Source organism: Cydia splendana, chromosome 1 (assembly GCF_910591565.1).
Source record: "Cydia splendana chromosome 1, ilCydSple1.2, whole genome shotgun sequence".
Lineage (NCBI taxonomy): Eukaryota > Metazoa > Arthropoda > Insecta > Lepidoptera > Tortricidae > Cydia > Cydia splendana.
The window spans coordinates 22,660,420-22,684,873 of record NC_085960.1 but is presented as its reverse complement, the minus strand read 5'-3'; the positions used below and the strand labels follow the sequence as shown (position 1 = coordinate 22,684,873).

The following is a 24,454-nucleotide window of genomic DNA, read 5'->3' as shown; positions in this document are numbered from 1 at the left end:
TAAGATAATTACTTGAAGTTTGACAACCCTAATTAGACGAAAGGGATAGTGCCATACATTAGAAAGGGACAGCATGATTCGTCCTTGAACCGCTGTCAAACTTCGGTTTAGTTTGTGAGTTTAGTAGGAAGTTTCCTTTCTGTACGGTAGTTCTATTACTTATTCTGTGCCAACGTGTCCTTTCCTTAAAGTGGTAACACACTATCGCACCGCACCGCGACCTTGGTGCGTCGCACCCATAAGTGAGAACGAGTAAGAGATATCTGTTTCTCGCTCTCACTTAGGCGGAATACAAATTGCCACGGTTTACCACCAATTTGTATTCCGCCCATTGACTTAGTTTATATTATATACTTCGAATTTTTTATTTGTGTCTCACATTCTGCTTAATGAGAGTGAGACGCCATGTACATTTGATCAAATTGGACAGGTCCAGGTGGAATACCAGCCTGTCCTAGGAAAACAGACCTTAACACACTTCGGAACGGCCCTATCATAGTCTAATAAAACATGGTCTTCCATTCCCAGAGTGACACGGGCCTACGTCACAACAACATGGCCGCTATATATAGCGCTATCGCATATTATCATATAGCGCTGTCGCATGATGACGTAGGCCCGTGTCAGTTAGGTGACCTAGAAAAGACGGGAATGGAGTACCAGGCGGAGTATATTATTATACCATGGGCCCTATAACATGTCAGAGGTCTTCCGGTTCGACTGGTTCGAGCGCCATCTTAACTGTCACGCGGTGGGATTAATTGTTTTGTTTTTTGCTCATTAATATTGTTTAAAGTGTAATATCGATAGCCTATTATACAGTAAACTAATGTGGTAGTGTGCAGTGAATGGAGAATTAGCCCCCATTCGCACGACAGCTTTTTCAACGCGCGTTAAAAAAGCGTTTGAATGACACAAATGGATACGTGTGTATTTATTCACACGACAGCGGTGGCGCTTTTTATCAAGCGTTGTTGGATTTTCGACTTTAAGCCTTGGACGTTAAGTCGAAATTAGAGTGCGGACAGATTCAAGCGCTTTTTTAACGCGCGTTGAAAAAGCTGTCGTGCGAATGGGGGCTTAATCTTGAAGCACGTTTAACCGTCATTTTGGAGTCTACGGCCGGTTGTCCATGTGTTCCTTGTAAAGTTCGCTATCGCTTTACAAGAGCTAAATCACCAATGAGAATGGATGTTTAATGGATATGACCAAAAAACTGGAAGAGACGCTTTTACTTAAAGTATTTTGAAAATGAAGACTACTGAAGACATTACTATCGGAATTGACCTATTATGAATAGTATTTACTGAAGACGTTTACCGGATTGAATTTACTGAAAAGACAAAAAAAATTTATGACTAGGCAGTATGGCTTAGAGCTTTAGCCTGTCCTGATGGACGAAAAAAAAAAAAACTATAACATGTCAATTTCTTCTCGACTTGACAGTTGATCTATCATGTCAAACAAAATAATCGTAACAAAAATAGTAGAGGTGTTTGAAAATTAAAGTGGAAATTAGATATAACTCGAGCAAGATTTTGCCTATTATTAAATAATAGTAGTAACCGTCAAACATGATGCATTCACAGTTTAGTTTATCATGGGATTCACATAAATCAATTATGTGCAATGGTTTCAGTACTCTACAACAGGTACATGCTTAACTATCCTAACACAATTAAAGTAAAAAGAGTATTTCCAAAAGTTAAAATATATCACAATACCGGATTTTTTTTAAACATTCCCTACTTTACTATTATATCTCATGTTTTTGTTTTTTGTTAAAAAATTTTTTAGCTAAAATTTCTGACCTGCTACCATGAGTGGCGTTCTCGCGCGCGACTCCATACATCTAGCGAGGCTTCAAGTATGGACTCGCGCGCGAGAACGCAACTCATGCTAGACCGCCTGGAAGACTGTTATAATGTCTTCTTTACCCGCCTAGAAACTTGCTGTAATATAGCGTTTGTTTATAAATATCATATTTTTAGAATGGCGAATTTGTTGACATGACAATTGCAGCAGACGGACACTTTGTGAAGGTTCATCAAATTGTGATGGCCATGGCCAGCCCATATCTAAAGGAGCTGATCACATCTGCTCCGTGCCAGCACCCAGTTATATTCCTTAATGTAAGTTATACTTAACAGACTTAGTACATCACATTGGCATTGCTGACTTATGTCTTATTGTATTGTAATAAACAGACATTGGATTCTATGGGGCAGAATTTATTGACAGGTAGGGAGTTCCTATAACGATAAACTCAATTATCAATGCTTCTCTCATAAATAAATAATAAAAATATTATAGGACATTTTTTACACAAATTGACTAAGCCCCACGGTAAGCTCATGAAGGCTTGTGTTGTACTCAGACAACAATATATATAATATATAAATACTTAAATACATAGAAAACAACCATGACTCAGGAACAAATATCTGTATCATCATACAATTAAATGCCCTTACCAGGATTCGAACCCGGGACCTCCTGCTTCGTAGGCAGGGTCACTACCGACTAGGCTAAACCGTCAAAACCATATATAAACCATACAGTCAACGGTAAAAATATGGGTGTACAAATCATTACAAAAATATGTCCCATAACTCTTATGTCAGTGAATTAAGAACTATGGGACATATTTTTGAGTAAGTTGTCTACACCCATATTTTTACCGTTGACTGTACATACTAGTTATCGCTCCAAGTTTTGTTTCTAAAAATAAATTTTTATTGAAAGTATTAGCATGAAACAAAATAATAACTAAATTCCCTTCTTTATTTTAAAAGGATTTTTGAAACTTCACTCATTGTAAAAAAAAAAATAACCTAGCGGTTATATAAAATAGGCTTTGTGTAAACTTTATCATCAACCCCGAAATAATCCTTACAAATAATATACATTTACAAACAAAACTGGGGGCGATCATTAGTATTAGGGAAAAGTATCGATAATTTAATTTATTGATATAGGAACTCCCTAGCTGTCAATAAATTCTACCCCATAGAATCTGATGTCTGGTAATACAAGATTCTCTTCTTTAAAGCACATACTTTACCATTAATAAAATAACTTTACCATTATTGGACATTAAGTATTATTAGAGTGAACTATTATTTATATAAAGCAATTGTTTCAGAATGTGAGTCACAAGACATTGTGTTCTCTCTTAGAGTATGTATACACGGGGGAAGTGCTGCTTCCAGCTGAGAGCCTGGCACTCTTTATAGAAACTGCTAAATCATTACATATTAAAGGATTGGAAAGCCTGGTAAATATTATTGGCAGTATTCATAAATATATGGTATGAGGCTCAACCTCAATTAGTTATTATACATTTGTATTGATCTGTCATTTTCACTTATGTATTTGTAAGAAAGGGATAGTACATAAATTAACTAATCTAAACCTGTTAAGTTAAATGAATAAGCAATTAGACTGCCTGTATAATTCCTTTTTATTAATGTGTGCAATAAAGCGTATTTCTATTGTACCTATTGTATAAATATTATAAATAAAGGAACTATCTTACTCTTACATAACACTATTTATACCTACATAGGAATAATATTTAACATTTATTCCAATTGCGCTACTTCACTTTATATGTAGTAAACAACCTAATAAAGTATATAAAGTTAATTACAGTCCAGTTTCCATGCCCTGCAATTTGAACTAAACTTTATGTTTTCAGAGCAGCAGTGAATGTTTACCTGTACGAATGGGTATGAACATATCACAGTTGGAAACGAATGAATTGAAGAACATGTTGAATTCTGGTGAAAAAACTGAACAGGTAATTTTTTTTTGACAATTATTTATGTACCGTAAAATTTATTATTTATTTAAATTTATTATTTAAAAAATCCTCAAGTACAACTATGGTCCACTTTTTAACCTCGATTCTTAACGAGCCTTTTTGAGCTTAGATACACTAATGCTCTTTCTATATTATACACTCAACATAATTTGAAAAATACTTGTACATATTTTACTGGAACTTGAATTTGGACCATAGTTGTAAGTTGTGGACTAAAGTTACCTGATTTTACGGTAGAGGAAATCGTCAATTACTGGCCACTGTTTAATAACTGGCCACCTTATACTAAAAATGAATTCTATCCACCTATAAACAAGATTCCTTTTAGTATAAGGTGGCTAGTTATTGAAGGGTAATAAAACCTTATACATACAAAAATGAATTTTGTTTATAGGTGAATAGTATTCATTCTTAGTATAAGGTGGCCAGTTATTAAACAGTGGCCAGTAATTGACAATTCACCAATGTAACATTTCTACTACTCAAAGAAATTGCAGTTTTTAACGCTTTGTGTTAACCATTTCGACGCCGTGTCAAACACAAAAGCTGTCACTCGGACGCCACGTCACCGAAGTGTCAAAACTGAAATTGAACTTTATGCATATGCACGTAGGTCTATGTTGCCACAAGGGTGGCCACTTTCTGGAAAACCGGGAAAAGTCAGGGAATTTCGCTAGTCATGGAAAAGTCAGGGAATTGTCAGGGAAATTTAATGGAGGTCAAGGAATAAATATTGTCTCTGTATGTACATAATATAAGTACATGATAAAAAAAACAAATTATTAATTTTACCATCTGCAAACATTATACATCTACTATAATTAGTCTAACGCATTCACTGCCAGGGGGCGTGGCCTAGGAACAAACTTGTATGACGGTGGACGCACATGTGCGTCGGGGCACGTGGGGGCAGTGAATGTGCTAACCTGTTCACTTTAAAAAACCGCAAACGATGTACAGGTTAGCCGTTTGGCACACGCATACTAGAGGTCAAAACAAAATTTTTGACCCGCAGTTCCTAAAAATATTTCCCTTAGGAGTGCTGAGCTGGTGCTGAGTCATTGTTTTATTTGTATGGGAAAGAAAAAAATTGTTTTTTCAGAAACCTATCGTGTGTGGTATCACATGAAAGAGCTTTTTGAGGTGATTCTAAAAATATACCACATCATTACATGTAAGCCATTTTTTTTTAATTAATACAAATACAGGGTGTTTGGTACATCGTTTGCCAAATTAAAACGGCAGATAGGTTGAGTTATTTGCTATCTTCCCAGGCCTAGAAATTTTTAATTTTGCACCGTTTTTTTTTCCAGCTCTATGCCAGTTTTTCGTAAATTTCAAATCTTTACTTGCGCAGTAGTAAAAAAAAAACCGGGCAAGTGCGAGTCGGACTCGCGCACGAAGGGTTCCGTACCATAATGAAAAAAAAAACGGAAAAATAATTAAAAAAAAAACGGTCACCCATCCAAGTACTGACCACGCCCGAAGTTGCTTAACTTTGGTCAAAAATCACGTTTGTTGTATGGGAGCCCCATTTAAATCTTTATTTTATTCTGTTTTTAGTATTTGTTGTTATAGCGGCAACAGAAATACATCATCTGTGAAAATTTCAACTGTCTCTATCGCGGTTCGTGAGATACAGCCTGGTGACAGACAGACGGACGGACGGACGGACGGACGGACGGACGGACAGCGAAGTCTTAGTAATAGGGTCCCGTTTTACCCTTTGGGTACGGAACCCTAAAAACCATGGCCAATTTTGTTTTTCATGAGTAGATAGCAAATGGCTCAACCTATCTGCCGTTTTAATTTGGCAAACGATGTACCAAACACCTGTATAATTTTTAAAACATACCAAACATCCTCCAGACACGATATGGCTGTTTTTTTTTGTACAATATACCACAAATGATACGTGATATCCTCATATCTAACCCTAATAAAGCAAATTTGAAAATAATTTCATTTAGTATTTTTTTTTTAATTTTTCAATAATACTAAGTGATACAGTCCTACTTCAGTACCTACCTATTTTACGAGACTTAATGGAACTGTACTGCAGACACGGTGCATATTAATCATAAAATGATACGTAATATCCATATATCCAACGGGGAATACCTCTTTAACCCTTTTACTGCGCCTTTTCATCAGCTGGTATAGTTTTATATGAAAAACTAAACAAACTACACGTCACTAATGAAAAATAAAAAATAAAACTAAATGAAATTATTTTTAAAATTGTTTTTTTGGGGTTAGATATGAGGATATCACGTATCATTTGTGGTATATTGTACAAAAAAAAATCAGCCATATCGTATCTAGAGGAGACTAGGTATGTTTTGAAAATTATTTTTGTTTTAATATAAAAAAAATGGCTAAACAGAAATGATGTGGTATATTTTTAGAATCGTCTCAAAAAGCTCCCTCTTATAATACCACACACGATAGGTTTCTAAAAAAAAAAAATTTACCATACAAAAAAAACAATGACTCAGCACTTCTCTCCTAAGGGAATTTTTTTAGGAACTGCGGGTCAAACATTTTGTCTTGAATTTTGTTTTGATTTAGTATGTGTGTGCCAAACGGCTAACCTGTACATCGATTTGCGGTTTTTCTACGAAATTGGGGTCGTACGGTTACCGCTAAATAGGTAACGCTATATCCTACCACGGCGGTATAGACAAAACAAATATTTAAAAAAATGATCCACGCGTCTCGTAATGCTCACACTCCTTGTACACGGAGGAGCTACACAAGGAAAATTTAAGTTCAGAGGCGAAAATCAGAGCAGAAAAAAGAAAAACTGCTGAAATGGTCAGAGAACTAGAAGCAAAAAGGCGAAAAAATCTCGAAGGAGCTGCCAAAGAAGCTGCGTTATTGGAAAAACAGATTACCAAGTTCCAATAGATTTTGTTATTATTTTATGTCAAAAAATTGTTTAAGGCCTTGTATGTATAAGTTACTCTATGGTTTAGTATGTGCACTAGTGCTGCACTCTGGCGGCAGAACATTGCAGTAATAAGTACTCCCTCTTATTTTTTATCGGGCTATTTCGGCTATTTCGTTCAATCATGTATCGACTACGACCACGCTCTTTAAAATATAATGAATTATAACTTCTTTTTTATTTTGCTTTATTAAAACAAATAGTTTTTCTTAATAAACTGCTTAAGTATGTAACATCAATTTCAAGGACATTGGGTGTTGACAGCCCCTTAATTTGTGTATAAAAGCGGGTTTATGGCATTTTTTCCACGATTTTAACAAGTTTACAAAATTTTCGGTATCGACAAAAAAACATGTTTCGGTCGGACACTAGTAGTTTTGTTTCAGTTATACCCAAGATTTTTTACCGACTTAAAAAAAATAGGTTTCTCAATTCGTCGCTTTTGTATCATAATACGCAAAACGTTGAAGTCTAGTACTTACTAATACGATTAAGGCCCGTATAAAGTGTTCCCTTTAGTATTTCTCGCTGGATTATATTATATGATGTATCATATACTTAATACATACAAATTAAATACATATAATAATAATATTTAATATTTATTGGATATTAAATTTTTTTTTTTTTTTTTTTAAACTTATGAACTTTTTATTTACCTAATAAACATTACAATTAAAATGTTTAAATTATACATAAAAATAAAAAAAAAACCCTAAAAATAATTAAAATAAAACTTAACCTACACTAAGCTTAAAATAACCCACCCTGCATCGTACCCGGCTCAAAGGTCCCCATAATGCCTGCAGCATTCCCCCGCTGAACTGCTATGGAGACCTGTTGAACCAAGTACGACCCAGAGCGAGGATCCCCACCTCTCTCCCGCAAACGCCGGCCTATATCCCCAAAAAGTCGGCGAGCTTCCACTCCCCACGGCCCCGCTGTCTCTAGTGCTACCGGCACAAAATCGTAAGCAGATGCCAGTGCGGAGTATTTAACGTGCTTTTGCTTGGCAGCAGTCTCCGCTGCCGAACCAGCACAACGCATGGTCTGCCCCAAATGGGATGCAGCGAACGTGCTCACGCAAGTTGCATCCCACAAGAGACAGCGTCCTCTCCGCCACGGAACCAACGTAAGGCCGTCCGGCCTCTTCCCATCCGTGCGACTGAGACCCGGCGGCTCCAACACACAGGGAATGTTTGCCGAAACCATGGCCCTCCGCACAATCTCATTTATAGAGTGGTGTCTCGGAAAACGGCCAGCGCATCGTCGGCAACTCAGGCCATGATGCCCGTTCTCCGCCACCCATGCTCCGCAGCCACAGCGGTGAGGCTCACACACTTTTGCCCCCAATCTGAGTGCCACAGCTATTCTCAGCGAGTCATTGTCTAGCATGGTACCCAGTTGAGGTGAGGGCAATGCATGGAGCCACGCCCCTGATTCTGGCTCCGCGATGGCCTTGAGACGCGCCAGATCTGCTCCCGAGGCACCAGACACCAATGAGCTGTATACGTGTTTGCTCCACACGTCGTCCCATTCCCGCTGAACGGCAGGGTTTTGAGGGCGCAAATCGCCCGGGACTGTGACCGACCATCTTGCCAGCGCTTCAGCAACGAATGGGACCGGGGAATTGCCACCATTCAAAGAAAAAATGCGAGTGACAAGACCCTCAGCTCCAAACGAAGACGCAAGAAACGCCACTAGTCCCACATCCTCCACGCGACGAATCCCCAAACCACCGTACCGAACAGGGAGTGCCGCCTGAACCCACTGTGCTTCACTGAGCTCCACGTTCAGAACCAGCTCCAAGGTCAACTTCAGCTGTCCATCTAACTCCCTCGCGTCGTCGACAAAAAGCCACGACGGCGACGTCCGTAAAATATAAGTCATCCGCGGAGTGGCAAAACAATTTCGCAACAATGTTAATGCGACATGGGACGACAGATTTCCTAAGTGACCCCGCACTGCTTCAAGAGCCTCTTTTTTAGTCTGCAGAGCCGCACTGACCCCATCAGGAAATATTGGCGCCCCCAGCAAAGAAAGAGAAGCTTTATTGACCTTCTTAATACCTGGTAGCAACTCTTCCAGAGATCTTGACGAGGCAACCGGTACGAGACCACAAGCGTAGAGCTCACATTTAATATCCAATAAATTCAGTAGTCAGAGGTACTGTTTCAATTGGTTTTTCCTGTACAGCTTTTAACAAAAATGGTCAAAAATTAAATGAGTTATTGGGTCACCTGACGTAGGATGTGAACCCACGACTTCCGTCTAACTATGCTTTCGCTCTTACCAAGTGAGCTATTCAGATACTACTTCTTATTATTTCCGTTTTTGTATTATTTCATTGTAATTTGCTATTAGACAATTATGCAAAAACTCAAAAATGTATTCCAATCATATATTTTATATTTATTACATTTAAGGTTATGGTCAGGGAAAAACTTGAAAAAACGCCTGGAAAACCGGGAAAAGTCAGGGAATTTTGGTTATAGTAAATAGTGGTCACCCTGTCTGTGGTCTGTGACCGATTAATCAGTCTTTGGCGTCCAAAAGATTAATATCTAGGAAGATAAGTACATATTTAATCCCTGCACATTGTTACAGATGAACTTGCCTGTGACAAGAAAAATAGCTCTGAAAACATACAGTAATACAAAAACACCTGGAGCTGCGTAAGTATTTTGCAAGATTTACCTTCTAAAATCAAGCAAGTTCAACTAGGAAATAAATCAAATTATTATATTAAAAATGTTGATTTGTGTTTAAACTGAGCATGTGAACTGAGGATGCCGGTTCGAGTCTGGCCTTGGCCACTGCAGGACTTGGTCAGTTTCTTTTTTATATGATATCTATATGAGTTTATCATACAAGTACTTGCTCTGCATTGTTTAGAGATTACCTATATACATGGCGATGATAAAGACTTCGGTTGTTATGATCAATTTTAAGCGTTTGGGGAAATAAATAAAAAGAAAAATAGACAGACCTGTGACACTGTATAACACTTAACACAGTCTGGGCTATTAAAATCGCTGCCAACTTCGCTTGTTCTAATTCTAACTCTACTATTTTTCGTAGGTTTCGTTAGAAACCTCAACAGTGAAGTTTTAAATTAGGCATATTATTCGGTAAAAAAAAAGTATATGTGAGTGTGGAAAAGACCGTCTATAAGGTAAGTACGTCTACAAGCTCTTTTGACGCTTTTAATTTTTGCATTTGTAAACGGGTTCCAGTTACAGACGATCGGCGGAGAAGTAGCGTAGTGACTATTGAGCTACATTTGTATACAAATAATACGAGAGCTCTTGCCCTATGTGACGGTCTTTCCAAAAAAATGTTTGAAGTCGGTCTTCCCCTAATTATTGAGTACCTAATCATTATACCAGTTGAAATTATTTCATTATTATAGGAAAGTAGGTACCGCATAAGTTGATTAATAACAATCCTTATAGGTACCTACATACTCGTACTTTTGCCATTAAGAAAAATATATTCATAGCATGAGGCAATAATTTTGAGGATATTGCCATCGTGCCTACATGTATTGTACCTGTATGTATTGTACATATACCTATGTGTTGTATAGTAGTTAATTTTTCCAGAAAAAGTAAATTAATTGTGCCAGACATTCCTATAATGTCGGACTATGCTATGGCTGATGACACTGCACACGATTCGGATGACGACCATGACTTTCAGAACCAAACAGCCGCGAATTCGATGTTAGATGCCACACCGGACACAGAAAAATGTAAGAAACTTGTTATAAGAATTTTATACCTACTTCCTGGTTTCATGCAGCTTCCAGGTCGTACGAAACTACATGAATCTTTGATACACTGTGATTTTTTAAATGAAGTGCATGACATATTTAGTTAATTTTAAATTTTTTATTAATTTTTATTTTCATTTTTCATGCTACTAAACGCAAGTGCCTACTATTTTGATCGGAATTCGAAATGACATAAGTAGGTCATTAGTGTTCAATTATTTGGTTGAGTTAAACATAATGCATGTGCGTTACAACAACGCTACATGAGGAATTTAATGAACTTGTTGTATTTATATCTAGTTAATCAGCCATACGCCGAAGTTAACAGTAGTATTCAATAAAACACCAAACATTGGTAGGCAACTACATAGTCGTGCAGACAGACGTACTTACATCATAGCGTTTCGTTGGACGGGCCTACCTCTAGTAATACTTTTACTTTGTCTTACTAGACGCATCGAACCTACAATTCACCGTGTCGATACGCGGCTCGCTTCAAATAATCCTGAATCGTTACATCTACAACCTGCACTCTGTGACGCACCGCACTGGCGTGCGTCGCTGGCGCTGCGTCGACTATCGCAACCACAAGTGTATGGCTTACGTTGTATCCGACAAGAACGTCGTGATTGGAAGGTATGTCGTTATTTAGCCCAAAAAGGTGCCCATACCTCTAATTTTTGAACCTCCCCCAGGAGGGTACATATTTTTTAGGAAGGAGCGAAATACAGATTTCATACGAATTTTTAAACGCTCCTAACTCATATAATAATTAAAAATTCGAATAAATCTGAAGTAGGAGCATAGCTGTGGTTGATATACAATACCACAAGTTGTGTCAAAATATTTTCAATAATGTTAAATTGTTAATATCCAGAGAGGAAAATGAGAAGAATTACGTTTGTATGAAAAGGCGATTTCGCATGGGTCCTCCACTTTCGTCTTAAACGTTGTTCAAGTACTTAGGTACCTAAATCACTTAATTGTTAATGTTAAATTTATGAGATGTATGTATAATATACAAAGAGTAGATAACAGTCAAGATTTTTATTATTGTTACAGAGGGAATCTCCATAACCATCCATTCCATGATAAAAAAATACTGTCCAAAATTGAGAAAAACGTAGTCTACTCCGCTTTAGACGATGTCGAAGGCTACAAGGATAAGGAACCCACCGAAGACTCTGCGAAAGACGTCAGTGCCATGGAACACGACAGTGAATATCTCTCCTTGGACTTCAGCGAAGACAACGAACCATGTATTATAAAGCAGTTGAAACATAGTGAAACGTGAATTAATGAGTGAAAGAAATTCAGACTGTTGTAGTGAATAAAGTTAGGGTTAAATGTTAAATAATGGTTTTATTTTTAATTTGTATTTTTCCCATTTATCTTGTTTATTGAGGGTGAAAATATATCGTTGTGGGGTTACCGAGACCTTCATATATACCTAAGCATTACGCATATCTCTAATATATTTCAAGTAAGTATCTATAAACAACATAGGTAGTTAGGTACTTGTCATATAGCTCATTTCGCACACCTAAAAAAAGGAAAAACATACCTAAAATTATTCTGTCCGTGTAACGGTGAAGCGTTCTTTCTTGTTTGCTCTCAAATCTTTGAATCAACAGTGGCCACTTTGCCGTAATGGGTGCCTTCTTCCGTACGTGCCCCAACATTTTTTAAAGGGACTTTTTCGCGAGCGGTCGTTTTCTCTGTTTGCTTCGGGGTTCCTATTGCAGCTTTTAGCGAATGAAATTACGTGTTAATATTCTTCATTAGGTACAGTCAACTGTAAAAATATGGGTGTAGCCAACTTATTCAAAAATATGTCCCATAGTTCTTAATTCGCTGACATAAAAGCTATGGGACATATTTTTGAGATGATTTGTACACCCATATTATTATAGTTGACTGTACATTTTCGGTCATATTTTTCATAAGGCGTTAGATAATATCACACACGCTGGATAACATAGGTAGGTAGGGGAGACCGGGGACAATAGAAACAATTTTCCTTTAACCGCCTGTAACCGTTATATTTTTATGAGTAGAAAGATGTACGCCCAAAATATTTCAAGGTTAGTTATCTGGTTCCTAAATGAAATGTATTTGGATGGTCTATAATCCATAGTTTTTTGACAATAACTTAATAAAGAGAATGGGACAGCATGGTTCAATTGACTTCACATGACTGTCAATTGAGTCGCTTAACTTCAAACTCGGGTAAATCCATCTGTCAGATTATGCGATTTTGGTATTAAGAAAAGGTAGTAGATACTTGCTGTGAGGGTCGAATGGATTTACCTGAGTTAGAAGTTAAGCGACACAATTGAAACACTATGTAAGGTCAATTGAAACACTCGAATATCTTCGGCACAATGAAAGTATTTATGTCTGTTTTAATGTTTTTCATCACTACCTCTGCATACAATGAGCTCATCAAAAGTTCGCAAGCATAAAATAAATATTTCTCAATTTATAAGCATCTGAACATTTCGATATAAACACGCGGGAAAAAAACAAGAGTATACTACTTTTAGTTTTCTTTGTTGCTGGTACCTTATACATTTATCTTAAGCAAAGTAGTTTTAATGCAATTATAAAATATAACGATATAGAATCGCAGAAAACAAGCATAATCATGTTTCATACAAAAGTGCTTGTTTCAACTATAACAATGTTTCAATCACAACCATTCCGTGTACCTACCCTGTGACAACGAGTGTTGCAAACATCGGGATATAAAATGAAATAATAGACGCAATAAAAAAAATCAGTTTAAATTGTTTTATTAAACAAACACATGACAAATAGCTTTTTAGCATTTTAAGCTCTTCTAGCTCTCTATATAATGCCCTCAACTATAGGTTCACCCAATTTCATTTAAATTAGAACAAATTTACTTAAGTTATTGCGTATCAAACTATCCTCTGATAGTTCAGCTTAAAAACATCGAAATGCCGGGACGTGCCCCTAGCCAGCCGTGTGGAAAAAACTGCAGATTTCTAAAAAAATCTTCGTAGATCTATAATTTATCAACTGGGTCAAAAACTACATATAAATAATAGTGAACATTAATAGAACAAACATGTGCATCGAATACAGAACCTGCTTATATTTTGAAGTCGGCTACTTTTGGGGACGATTAAAACACGAGGGCGATTGAAACGTTGCAATCGTCCACAAGCAAGTTGTTTCTATCGTCCCCACAGCCCGTTTTTCACTTCAAGGTCAAATATTATATATAAAAAAGACTCGAACGCTGATCAACGGCCATTAAAAACATTCGTTTATTCCTAACTCGAACACCAAAATAATTTGATTAGTCTCGCACCGTCGCTCGAGCCCTACTGGCCAAGGATTGAAACATGGCCGTCCGCGTATACGAAGTGTTGCGTCAGACGCGTAGGTATTATAGTTTTCGACAAATTTGACTTGTTTCAATCATGACGTGTTTCTATTGTCCCCGGTCTACTCTACACAGCGCACAAACAACACGTTGTTCATTAAGGTACCTACCTAACATAATTTAACTAGATGTTATCCATCTATTTTATTTATGGAAAGGTATTGTTTATTATCCGTACGCTATACGATTCAAATCTTGATTTTAAAATGCATAAATAAAAACTACCTACTTAATCTGGGCTACTTGTACTGTAACCAAAAGGTTCATTAACTGGGTAAGTTCTGTTCTGCGACAAAATCTAGTACAAATGTACTGTCAGAAATAAAATGACAACTCATTCGATATCAAAATCTACTCGCTTACCCTTTATTCAGAATCATTAGGGACATAGCTATTAGAGACCCCGAGGCGTTCCATGTAGGAAATTTGGATAAGGCATTTTGCTAGTAACTACCAGTAAGTAAGTTTAGGGTAATACCTACTTACACACATCCCAATAAGTACATGAAATGCGTTACCTATAAAACAGTTGACAATAACCTTTAAGATCAGGTATCATGGTCAAGCCCCACGTTTTATAACAAGCAAATGGTCATCAATGTCATCAACTCATCATTTAGCGATGCAATAATAAAAACCTTTTGTATTTTCCAACGAAGTGTAAGTAACTACCAATGAATTTGGGCGATAGATGCATACCGAAGATTTCGGCCATAATAAGAATTAGGTATAACAACACAACGAAACTTATCAACACATTCTATCACGTTATCTGTTCGTAGGCGCTTTTCGCTACAAAGCGGGAACGTAGCGCATAGCTCGCTCGCTCGCTGGCACCTGTCAGTGAATGTTTACGCTTTTTAGAATAGGTATGCATGAAATGCGAATGACAAGAAATACATAGAAATTGGCAAAAAGTAATTAATGTATGTACATATTGATACCTACGTATTTACCTACTTACAGCACATATGTATTGTACCTACCTACGTATACCAGGCACTTAAAGCAATGCCAAAAAATCATAAGCCTTATCCAATCTCCAAACCACAGCCTTGGTCTGCTTTTAGCGGTGTGATGATACACACCTGCAGTAGTGACAGACGAGCACTAGGTGAAAAATCGAGCCCCTAGCAAACCTCGAGCCGAGCACCGCTTTGGCTGAATTAATTCGTCTCCCGGTGTCTCTTAGTTCGTCATCCCAGGGCGAAGACTTACGAATTCGATAGATGTGAACTATCCGGAGAATTTTTGATAGGGCTAGCTTTTTTCGAGAAGCGTAAATGGGAAGCATCTATTTACCTTAAGGTAAACCTAATAAATCTAATTAAACAAACTATTTTAGTTTAAAATGTTGATTAGGTAAGTATATACGAATTTAGAAGGTAAGGATACAGGGGCCGATTTTTGATTCGAGCGCTTGATTTCATCACTCGAAAACCTCTGGAGAATGGCGAATTGATATTTTTAAAATACGAGCAATAGAAACTGGGAATATGGTGGTAATGACCACTCGTTTTTATTTCTATTAGTAGAACTTAAGTGCTTAGTACCTAATCGAGATATATTGAAGAGAGTCATACCCATCGGACAAATCTTCCTACTATTAAGCCTATTAAATTATTGTATCCGCATGAATTATACATTGTAAGAATGGGTTTACTTAACTTTACGATATGTGTATACATATTTAAAAGTGTATATAATCGAGTTTTAATATAGGTTTGTATCCGAACCGCTATGCTAGTTATGTCAAAAACCCATACAATTTCGTATTAATGGGTCTCTCAGTCAGTCAAAATTAACAAAATGTCGTGACAAGTTACCTATGGCAATAATTGAGCCGCGTCCTGTCTATCACTAACCAATGCCTCGGCGCTCGTGCAGGCACTTAGCTGGTCGCCGGCGGCGCTCTGATTTATGTCCCGGCGACATCGCAGCGTACAATTTATTTCAATTAGCGTTCGCAGCCGCCGCGCCCGCAGCGTTCATGAGCTCTACGCGCCGATTAGCGTGCTACATTTCACGCTCGGTGCCGGCGTTTCAAACTATTCCTCCCAATATACTCGTATGTCGATTTCGTGATGTAGAGTGAGCTGCATATGTGGCTAAATCACTCGGAAATATGCTAGACCACTTTCATTTGAATCTCGTGGACAGGTTTGTTAATGACAGACGGTTTTAGGGTTCCGTACCCAAAGGGTAAAAACGGGACGCTGTTACTAAGACTCCACTGTCCGTCTGTCTGTCACCAGGCTGTACTCCATAAACCGTGATAGCTAGACAATTGAAATTTTCACAGATGTATTTCTGTGGCCGCTATAACAACAAATGCTGAAAAGTACGGAAGTCTGTGGGCGAGTCCGACTCTCAACATGTCCGGTTTTTCAGTTATATATGACACCGTAAGATTGTGAACCCGTTAGTTTATAATCTAACGTAGGTTAGGTTAGGTTAGATTGTAATCTCCCTACCGTCAGTTTATAATTTAACTAGCGATATTATAAACTGACGAGTGTTTACAATTTTACGGTGACATATATATTATATGTTATATATATATTTCCCCAGATAGGCAATTTATTATTCTATTTCACTGAACTGATTTAGACTAGAGCGACGAACATAAAGCCTGACCTGCCATGAATTACGAGTATATTTGAGGACTTCCGATTCCGCTTCGAGCCAATCGAGCGTATATCAACATATCTCAGCTCTATAAATATATTTATAAGGAAGTACCTAAGTATTTCAAGAGTTTCAAAGTAGGTAGATAACATCAAAGTTAAGATCATATTAAAGTTTTGTTAGTGATTTATAGAGTAGGTAATGTAGAAAAAAGAAGAAAAAAAAGTGTGAAATTTATAATTCACAAACTTTTGTTCTTTTATTTGAAACCTTTAATAATTGCTAAATTGACGCAAAAAACATTATTTAGCATTCCATCCATCCAATGCGAATTAGCGTCCAGTAAATAGGATTTAAAAAAGATTTCCGAACGTTTGAAAAGGTCACGCGCTCTCTATTTGTCCGTCTCTGTTCAAACACCCTCAGCGCTACACTTCAGCCACCCCTTAATTTTTCAACCAGTGCATATGTTTTTCTTATTTTAAAATGAACAATTGTGATTGTAAATTTTACATTTTGATTTAAATATTTCAAAACAACTTGAGTGATGTTGAACTTTTTTATGTGACATTGGTTGGTGGTGAATAAACAATTCTGTGAGAGCGTCCCACGACGTGGATTAGCTTATTTTGCTAAACTAATTTTATATATTTTCCTGTTTTTTTTTTTTACGCTTATATCTATCTAAGTTGTTAAGTAGGAACAGTCAAAGAAGCAATCAATATGAAAGTCGTTATGGACCATGGACCTCATAAGGCTCATGCTTATCACTGTGACAAGGTATGAAATGGTACTGAAATTAAATTCCTTGACCGTACGAGTTCATATTAATTATTGGTTGCAATTACAGGCTTCCATCCGTCTCGGAGAGATTTCAATAGTGTGGGCTAATAATATTCTCACACGAGTACGTTAGTTGCATTATGCAACGATTTGCCGACCGTAGGGAGTGCAGGGCTACTCGTATGAAGTGGAATGATCCGTGCATCGCGTGAGGATTACGGCACGAGGGCGCAAAATAACATGCGCGGTAATCTCGGACCGGCGGCGAGGGGGCGACTAACAAAATAATACTAATTAATACTGTACCATTAGATAAAGGTGAGGATATTTATTTAATTTATGGCCCATTTAACATTAAATCTGTATTCAATAATATCTAGCCAGCCAATGCATTCATATTATTGTATCAAATGAAAAGTGAAAAGTTGTCTTTATTAATCTTGATAATATTGAACAAAGAAAAAAATCATAGTCTGTAGAGCACTAACAACAACATCATTATAACTGGGCGTAATTTAAGTAGGTAAGTATCTATTTGCAATATAAATAAAGTCCAGTAGTGGGTCAAACAAATATTTGGAAAATACCCATAATAAATATAAATATGTAATCAGATCACCAATGAAGATCTACCAACTAAGACCTACTAGTATTACTTAAACATGCAACAGCAAATTTTCTTATTTTGCAGAAGCAAATAGGTACGAAGTTCACGGTTCCAGTCCCATTCATCATCGATTCGGAAATAAGGTATAATATATTTTTTACGTATGTACTAACTTACTGTATATTGGTTTTGGTTATGAAAGCAAATACTTGTTATTATAACATTGATAAGGATTCATTCCTCCTATATTTAAATTCGTATGACCTTTATGACCTGTTGTCTTTCTACGTAAGTCATTGTACTTTTCATTACATAGGTAATTTATTTGAGTGATATTCATATTATGCACTTTAAGTGAATGAATGTTAGAGACGTTAGAGTGCTTGACACTATCCTATTAATTGTCATGATGTTATAGGAACGGATTAAATTGTTTGATTTTAATTCATAGGATATTATATAAAAACACGCTGTTAATGGATTTTAGATGTAATAAATGTAATTGCAACATACATTATATTGCAATTTTAAAAGTCAAAAAATTGTGTAAACAACCCACTTATAATTGGCAACAAAATTGATAATTGGTACATTTTGTTGTTGTTTGTAGGATTTAAATGACGATTTCAAATCAATCCATTTAACGAGAAAGGACGAGATCAATTTGCAATTTAATAAAGTTATGAATCATTTATATTCTTAACAGAATTACTACGGTTGGTTACCTGCCCATTACAAAATAAGGTAATATAAACGAAACCAAAATCGTATCATAAACCAATCTACCCCCGTCACACATGACCAAGAAGCTGTGTCACATCACATGACTTCGCCTAGCTAGCGCCGCCCCGCGCCGCCATTGGTCCGCCGGCCCGCCCAGGCTTGCTAACTCCCTCTTTTACACTTGACATTCTAATGTTTACGATACGCTAGTCACCGTTACATTACAATTCAATTACTGACTCTAATTACAGAGGTTTTAATTATTTACTGAAATTAAGTTTTTATTAAATATCTGTTAATTTTTAATCCAAATAAAAATAGTTTAAGTATTGTTTCAAAAAACACTTTTTCACACCTATCAAGGCGCTATGCTATTTTATTCTGGTAATGTTTAACTACCCAAGTTCCAACCTGTTTTAGGACATCAAGTAGTCGAAGTAGCTATTTTTACAGATTATCAATACCCACGTATATCAGTATTAAGTGAAATAAATTAATATGTCGACGTAAAAACAAATATCCGATTTATAATGCCAATATTACCCCCACACCCGCGATAGTCATATAGTCCCTTACGTTATTCGGTCAGATTCGCGACCGACGTGACAATGTAGCCTGTGGACTGGGACACAAGATGGGATCTCATCTATCTCCCTCCCGCCCGCAGGGACGCGGGTATACCGCGCTCGCTCAGGGGGTGGGACTCGATGTAATCAGGGGATGATGTGACTCGCGATCTCCGCAGCTTCAAAGATCACAATTATCAGACCAGTCTGTCGAAAGCCGCGACTGGGTGGTGAAGTCACCTAAAAAGTCAATAAAAAATTAAACTAATAAATTTTCATAACTTCGTAATTGAAATTAAATTAGTAATTTTTATAAATGAGCATGATTATGACATATGTCCAATTAAATAAAATATATTAGTTAAATATTTAAAAATAATAATAATGTGTTTGTTAGTGGGTGCTGTGTCAGTTCAGTAAGGGTTCGGGGCCAGTTGTCGAGCTGTCGAGCTTGTGGGACAAGCACCGGGCGCCGGCCGCGGCCGTCCGTAGGATGGGAACAGGTACCCACCATGCACTTGTCCATATCGCTGCGCTATCATTAAAACCAGCTTGATATGTATTTATGACAGTTTTCTTTACAATACATACTTATTATCCAACTACATTTGTCGTTTGTAACATAGAGCAAAGGGATAATAGTTCGTCCATCGTTACGAATGTTTATTTTGATTATAAAGAAATAACATATTAAATACCTGTGGTAACGTTGACGAGATATAAAGTGAGTCGATCTTTCGAACAAGTTTGTCAAGTTTGTCACTTTGTATTTCGTCAACTTTACTAACCCTTCGATGATGGATTTTTATTAAAATTAATTAAAGTACAACTGAGTTACAGCGTTTTACGTAGGTAATAATCGGTGAAGAGAGTTTGATCTAGGTTCAATAACAATATAGCGACAAGCTAATATAGAACTTTTAAAATTCATATGTTGATAATCATTGATAATTAAATTAGGATTTTTAAAGTTCCATCAGTGTCGCTTTTTTGTGTCTGTGTTTTGCTACGTCATCGTCACACGGTGCTACGATGGTGCTACGACTTTCATAGCTACGCCGGGCGCCGTAGAATTAATCGTAGCGTTTCAGACTGTTTCATATTACCTACATACAATTCATTTTCAATGTTTACTACCTAATAAGAAAAGTGCCATAATAGGGTAATATGTAATGATCATTTTAGGGTTTTAGTATTCACAAACAGTTGTCTGTCTCCGTCTTATTTTTAAGTCTGGTAAAACATTTTTTTTTATTTTATTGATTCATAAAATTTACACAGCATTACAGCGGACTAATACACTGTGAAATTTATAATAGGTATATGATACAGTCTAGAAAGGACAAACAGAACAAAATATCAGTGAAAGAAAAACTAATACTCAAGACAGATGATTCACGCTTATCCAACGCCTCACAGAACTTAAATTTTATTATTAATTTTATTATTCAAGTTGGACTATGTATGTCCAATGTCTTTTTCTGCCTCTCCTTAAGTTCTAGAGTCAAAAAAGCTATCTACTTTGTAGAGGTCAAGAACGAATCGCTCTAGATAATTATTACCAGATCCGAGCACCTGACAGAAAAAAATTAAAATGCAATTTAAAGAGTGAGTGAGTGCTGAGTTCACTTTTACCAGACTCCGGCAATGCCAACAGGAAGGCTCGATTCGAACAATGCTTATAAGATTACGCAGCGATACGATACAGATCGGTCAGTGTCAAAAGTGACGTTTTTGGTTTTGGTTTATTATTTAGGGTTAGTATATTATTGTAGTTGAGTGTACGGTAATAATAATCAATAATACTGAACTAAACCAATTTTTAGGGTTCCGTACCCAAAGGGTAAAAACGGGACCCTATTACTAAGCCTCCGCTATCCGTCTGTCCGTCTGTCTGTCACCAGGCTGTAACTCGAAAACCGTGATAGCTAAACAGTTGAAAATTTCACAGATGATATATGAACAAAATAAAATAAATATCTAAGTGTCTAAGTCTCTAAGTCATACAATAAACGTGATTTTTTGTCGTTTTTTGCGTAATGGTACGGAACTCTTCGTGCGCGAGTCCGACTCGCGCTTGATCGGTTTTTATGAATGCTGTCCTTCGAATCCGCTTTATGGCCCAGGTGATGTAGGCCACAGTTTTTTGTTTCAGTTAATTTTACAAGCGTTTTGTATGACCTGCAATTTTGCAGCCTCCCGGATCATGTAATAAAGATAGTATATCAAACTAACTAAACTCCGAGTCGTAATTAGATTCGAAAAAATGTTGCCACTGCAATAATTTGTTTGTAAAATAGTAAATTTCTTTTTATAAATAAACACGCTAAGATAATTTATTTATTAAGGTAATTTTACTCCTACAATTTAAAAAAGTACTTTTATTTACTTATTTTTACATAAATACAAGACGCGCTAGTAAAAAGTGGCAACATTGTCTTACTTTTTTTGGAATCTAAATATGATTTTCAGTTTAGAACAGCGGGCGCAGCACGGTTCTATTTTTATCGCATGTCACTATGCGCGTCCCTTTCGCACTTACCCACTTGTTAGAACGTGACAGGCATGGTGACAAGCGATAAAACTGCGACCGTGCTACGCGGCCAGGTTATTTGTCTAAACTTACTTAGACTCTAAGTAATAGAGCTGTTAAAATATTTACAATATTTTATCAACTTTTAAGGGGTCCAAATGTTACCTACGTCTTAAAAAAAACATTGTACACCTTAAAAAAAAAACAAAAAAAAAGCAAAAAAAACGGTCACCCATCCAAGTACTGACCACTCCCGACGTTGCTTAACTTTGGTCAAAAATCACGTTTGTTGTATGGGAGCCCCATTTAAATCTTTATTTTATTCTGTTTTTAGTATTTGTTGTTATAGCGGCAACAGAAATACATCATCTGTGAAAATTTCAACTGTCTAGCTATCACGGTTCGTGAGATACAGCCTGGTGACAGACGGACGGACGGACGGACGGACGGACGGACAGCGAAGTCTTAGTAATAGGGTCCCGTTTTACCCTTTGGGTACGGAACCCTAAAAATAACTATACAATGCAACTACGTAAACACCCGTATACGTACGTATAATACGTATTTAAATCAGAATAGTGATGGCATATAGCTATCTACTTAGCGTAAATAGTTGGGAGTTCATTGTTCTCAGTTAATAAACAAATAGGAGGCAAGATCACGGGTTGGGATCCTTACAACGTAACTTAGGGACGGACCCTAAACTTCTTAGTGTACCCTTACCGAAGCCTCATTCGAGTACCTACAGGGTGTTAAAATATAAAAAGCCGTAGTCATTTGATATTGCTTAATTAGTTTATGATAATCATTGGTGATGTTTGCGTATGCTAATCACTTTAAATAATTGATGAAGTAGTAAGTTAAATTCTATTGATTCATTTAAATTTGGCAGTCTATTTATTTAACGCTTGCGTTGAACACAAAATATGAATATGTTACAGAAACACTCCCAAAAGATATTTTTTTTTAGTTTTGGAAAGCAATCCAGATTAGACCTTTGGAAATAGCAAACGAATTCAATAAGTTTTTCTCATCAGTAGGCATTTGTACCGATGAAGACGAGCATTCCCAACCACAAGGTCGACCAGTTATATCCCCAACAGAAAACTCAATGTACCTATCGCCTGTAACACCCCAGGAAACATTGAAAATAATAAAAAATCTAAAAAACAAGCGTAGCTATGGTATTGATGAGATGCCCCCTATTCTTATTAAAAAATGTGCACAGGAATTATCTGATCCGTTAACTTTACTTATAAATCAATCTTTTGCTGAAGGTACGTAATATCACTTATTAAACCAATCTTTAAGAAGGGTAATCAAACAGACTGTAATAACTACCGTCCCATAGCCTTGTTAGCCACCTTCTCAAAGATATTTGAATCGGCCATGACTACTAGGCTTACCTCATTCTGTGAGAAATATAAAATCTTTAGCGACAGTCAAAATGGCTTTAGGAAAAAACGGTCGACGGCATTAGCTACCTTTAAATACATTAATGACGTACTAACTATTATCAATGTCAAAAAACATGCGATTGGTGTTCTGCTCGATCTAAGTAAAGCCTATGACAGAGTTTTGCATAAAATTCTCCTACGAAAATTGTATGGTATCGGCGTGAGGGGAGCTGCCTACGAGTGGCTTTCCTCCTATCTTACGAATCGTTCACAAAGTGTAGAAATTGAACATTATGACTCTAAAGCGGGCGAAATACTTACGGTACGGTCTGATAGGGTACGAGTAACCCATTCTATACCTCAAGGTAGCGTACTTGGCTGTGTATTATTTTTAATATACATCAATGACCTACCCAACATAATAAATCACCCCACCACCTTATTCGCGGATGATATATCCCTTGTTATATCATGTAAAGATGATCATGACTTGAAAAATCAACTGGACACTGTGTTAACGGATATAACAACTTGGTTAGCTGACCACAATCTACAAGTTAACTTCACAAAAACAAAACTGTTAGAATTTAAGCCACATCAACGTAGTGCAATAAATATAAATTACTCTTTTGAGGGCACCCAGTTAGAGCTTGTGGACACTTTCCCTCTTTTAGGCATTACTATAGATACCACAATCAACTGGAGAGAACACATTAACAAAATAATGTCAAAACTAAATAGATTTATATACGCTCTCCGTAAACTGAAAATGTGTACAAATACAAAAACCGCCACGTGCGCCTACTATGCGTACGCACACGCTTGGTTGTCGTACGGTATAGTGCTGTGGGGAAACAGCTCAGATTCTATTCATCTGTTTAGGTTACAAAAGCGGTGCGTTAGAATAATTTGTAATATAGGCATGGGAGATAGCTGTAAGGATTGTTTTATAGAGCTAGGAATTTTAACTCTGCCATCAATTTATGTCTTAGAGGCGAGCATGTTTGTTAAAGGAAATATGCAATTATTTCCGCAACATTCGCGACCAGAAAACTTACGTCCACGAAATAAATTGGAAAGACCAACCTCAAAGTTACAAATGGTACATAACGGCCCGTTTGCAATGTGCGTCAAAGTTTATAATAATTTACCAGCTAACATAAAAAATGAAACTAGTATACCCAAATTTAAAACCCAGTTAAAAAAATATTTATTACAAAAGAACATTTATTCCACTGCAGAATTTTTTTT

General features: G+C 36.7%; 1 protein-coding gene across 1 annotated transcript; it reads left to right on the top strand.

Annotated features, from left to right (window-relative positions):
* The first annotated feature begins 1,462 nt into the window (after nucleotides 1-1,462).
* Nucleotides 1,463-11,884, top strand: LOC134797619 (uncharacterized). The gene is made up of 8 exons (XM_063769938.1): nucleotides 1,463-1,652; nucleotides 1,992-2,132; nucleotides 3,146-3,277; nucleotides 3,701-3,802; nucleotides 9,384-9,451; nucleotides 10,382-10,530; nucleotides 11,004-11,187; nucleotides 11,614-11,884. Exons 1-8 carry the CDS (start codon nucleotides 1,575-1,577, stop codon nucleotides 11,843-11,845), a joined length of 1,086 nt encoding a protein of 361 aa, XP_063626008.1. The 5' UTR covers nucleotides 1,463-1,574; the 3' UTR covers nucleotides 11,846-11,884.
* The last annotated feature ends 12,570 nt before the right edge of the window (nucleotides 11,885-24,454 follow it).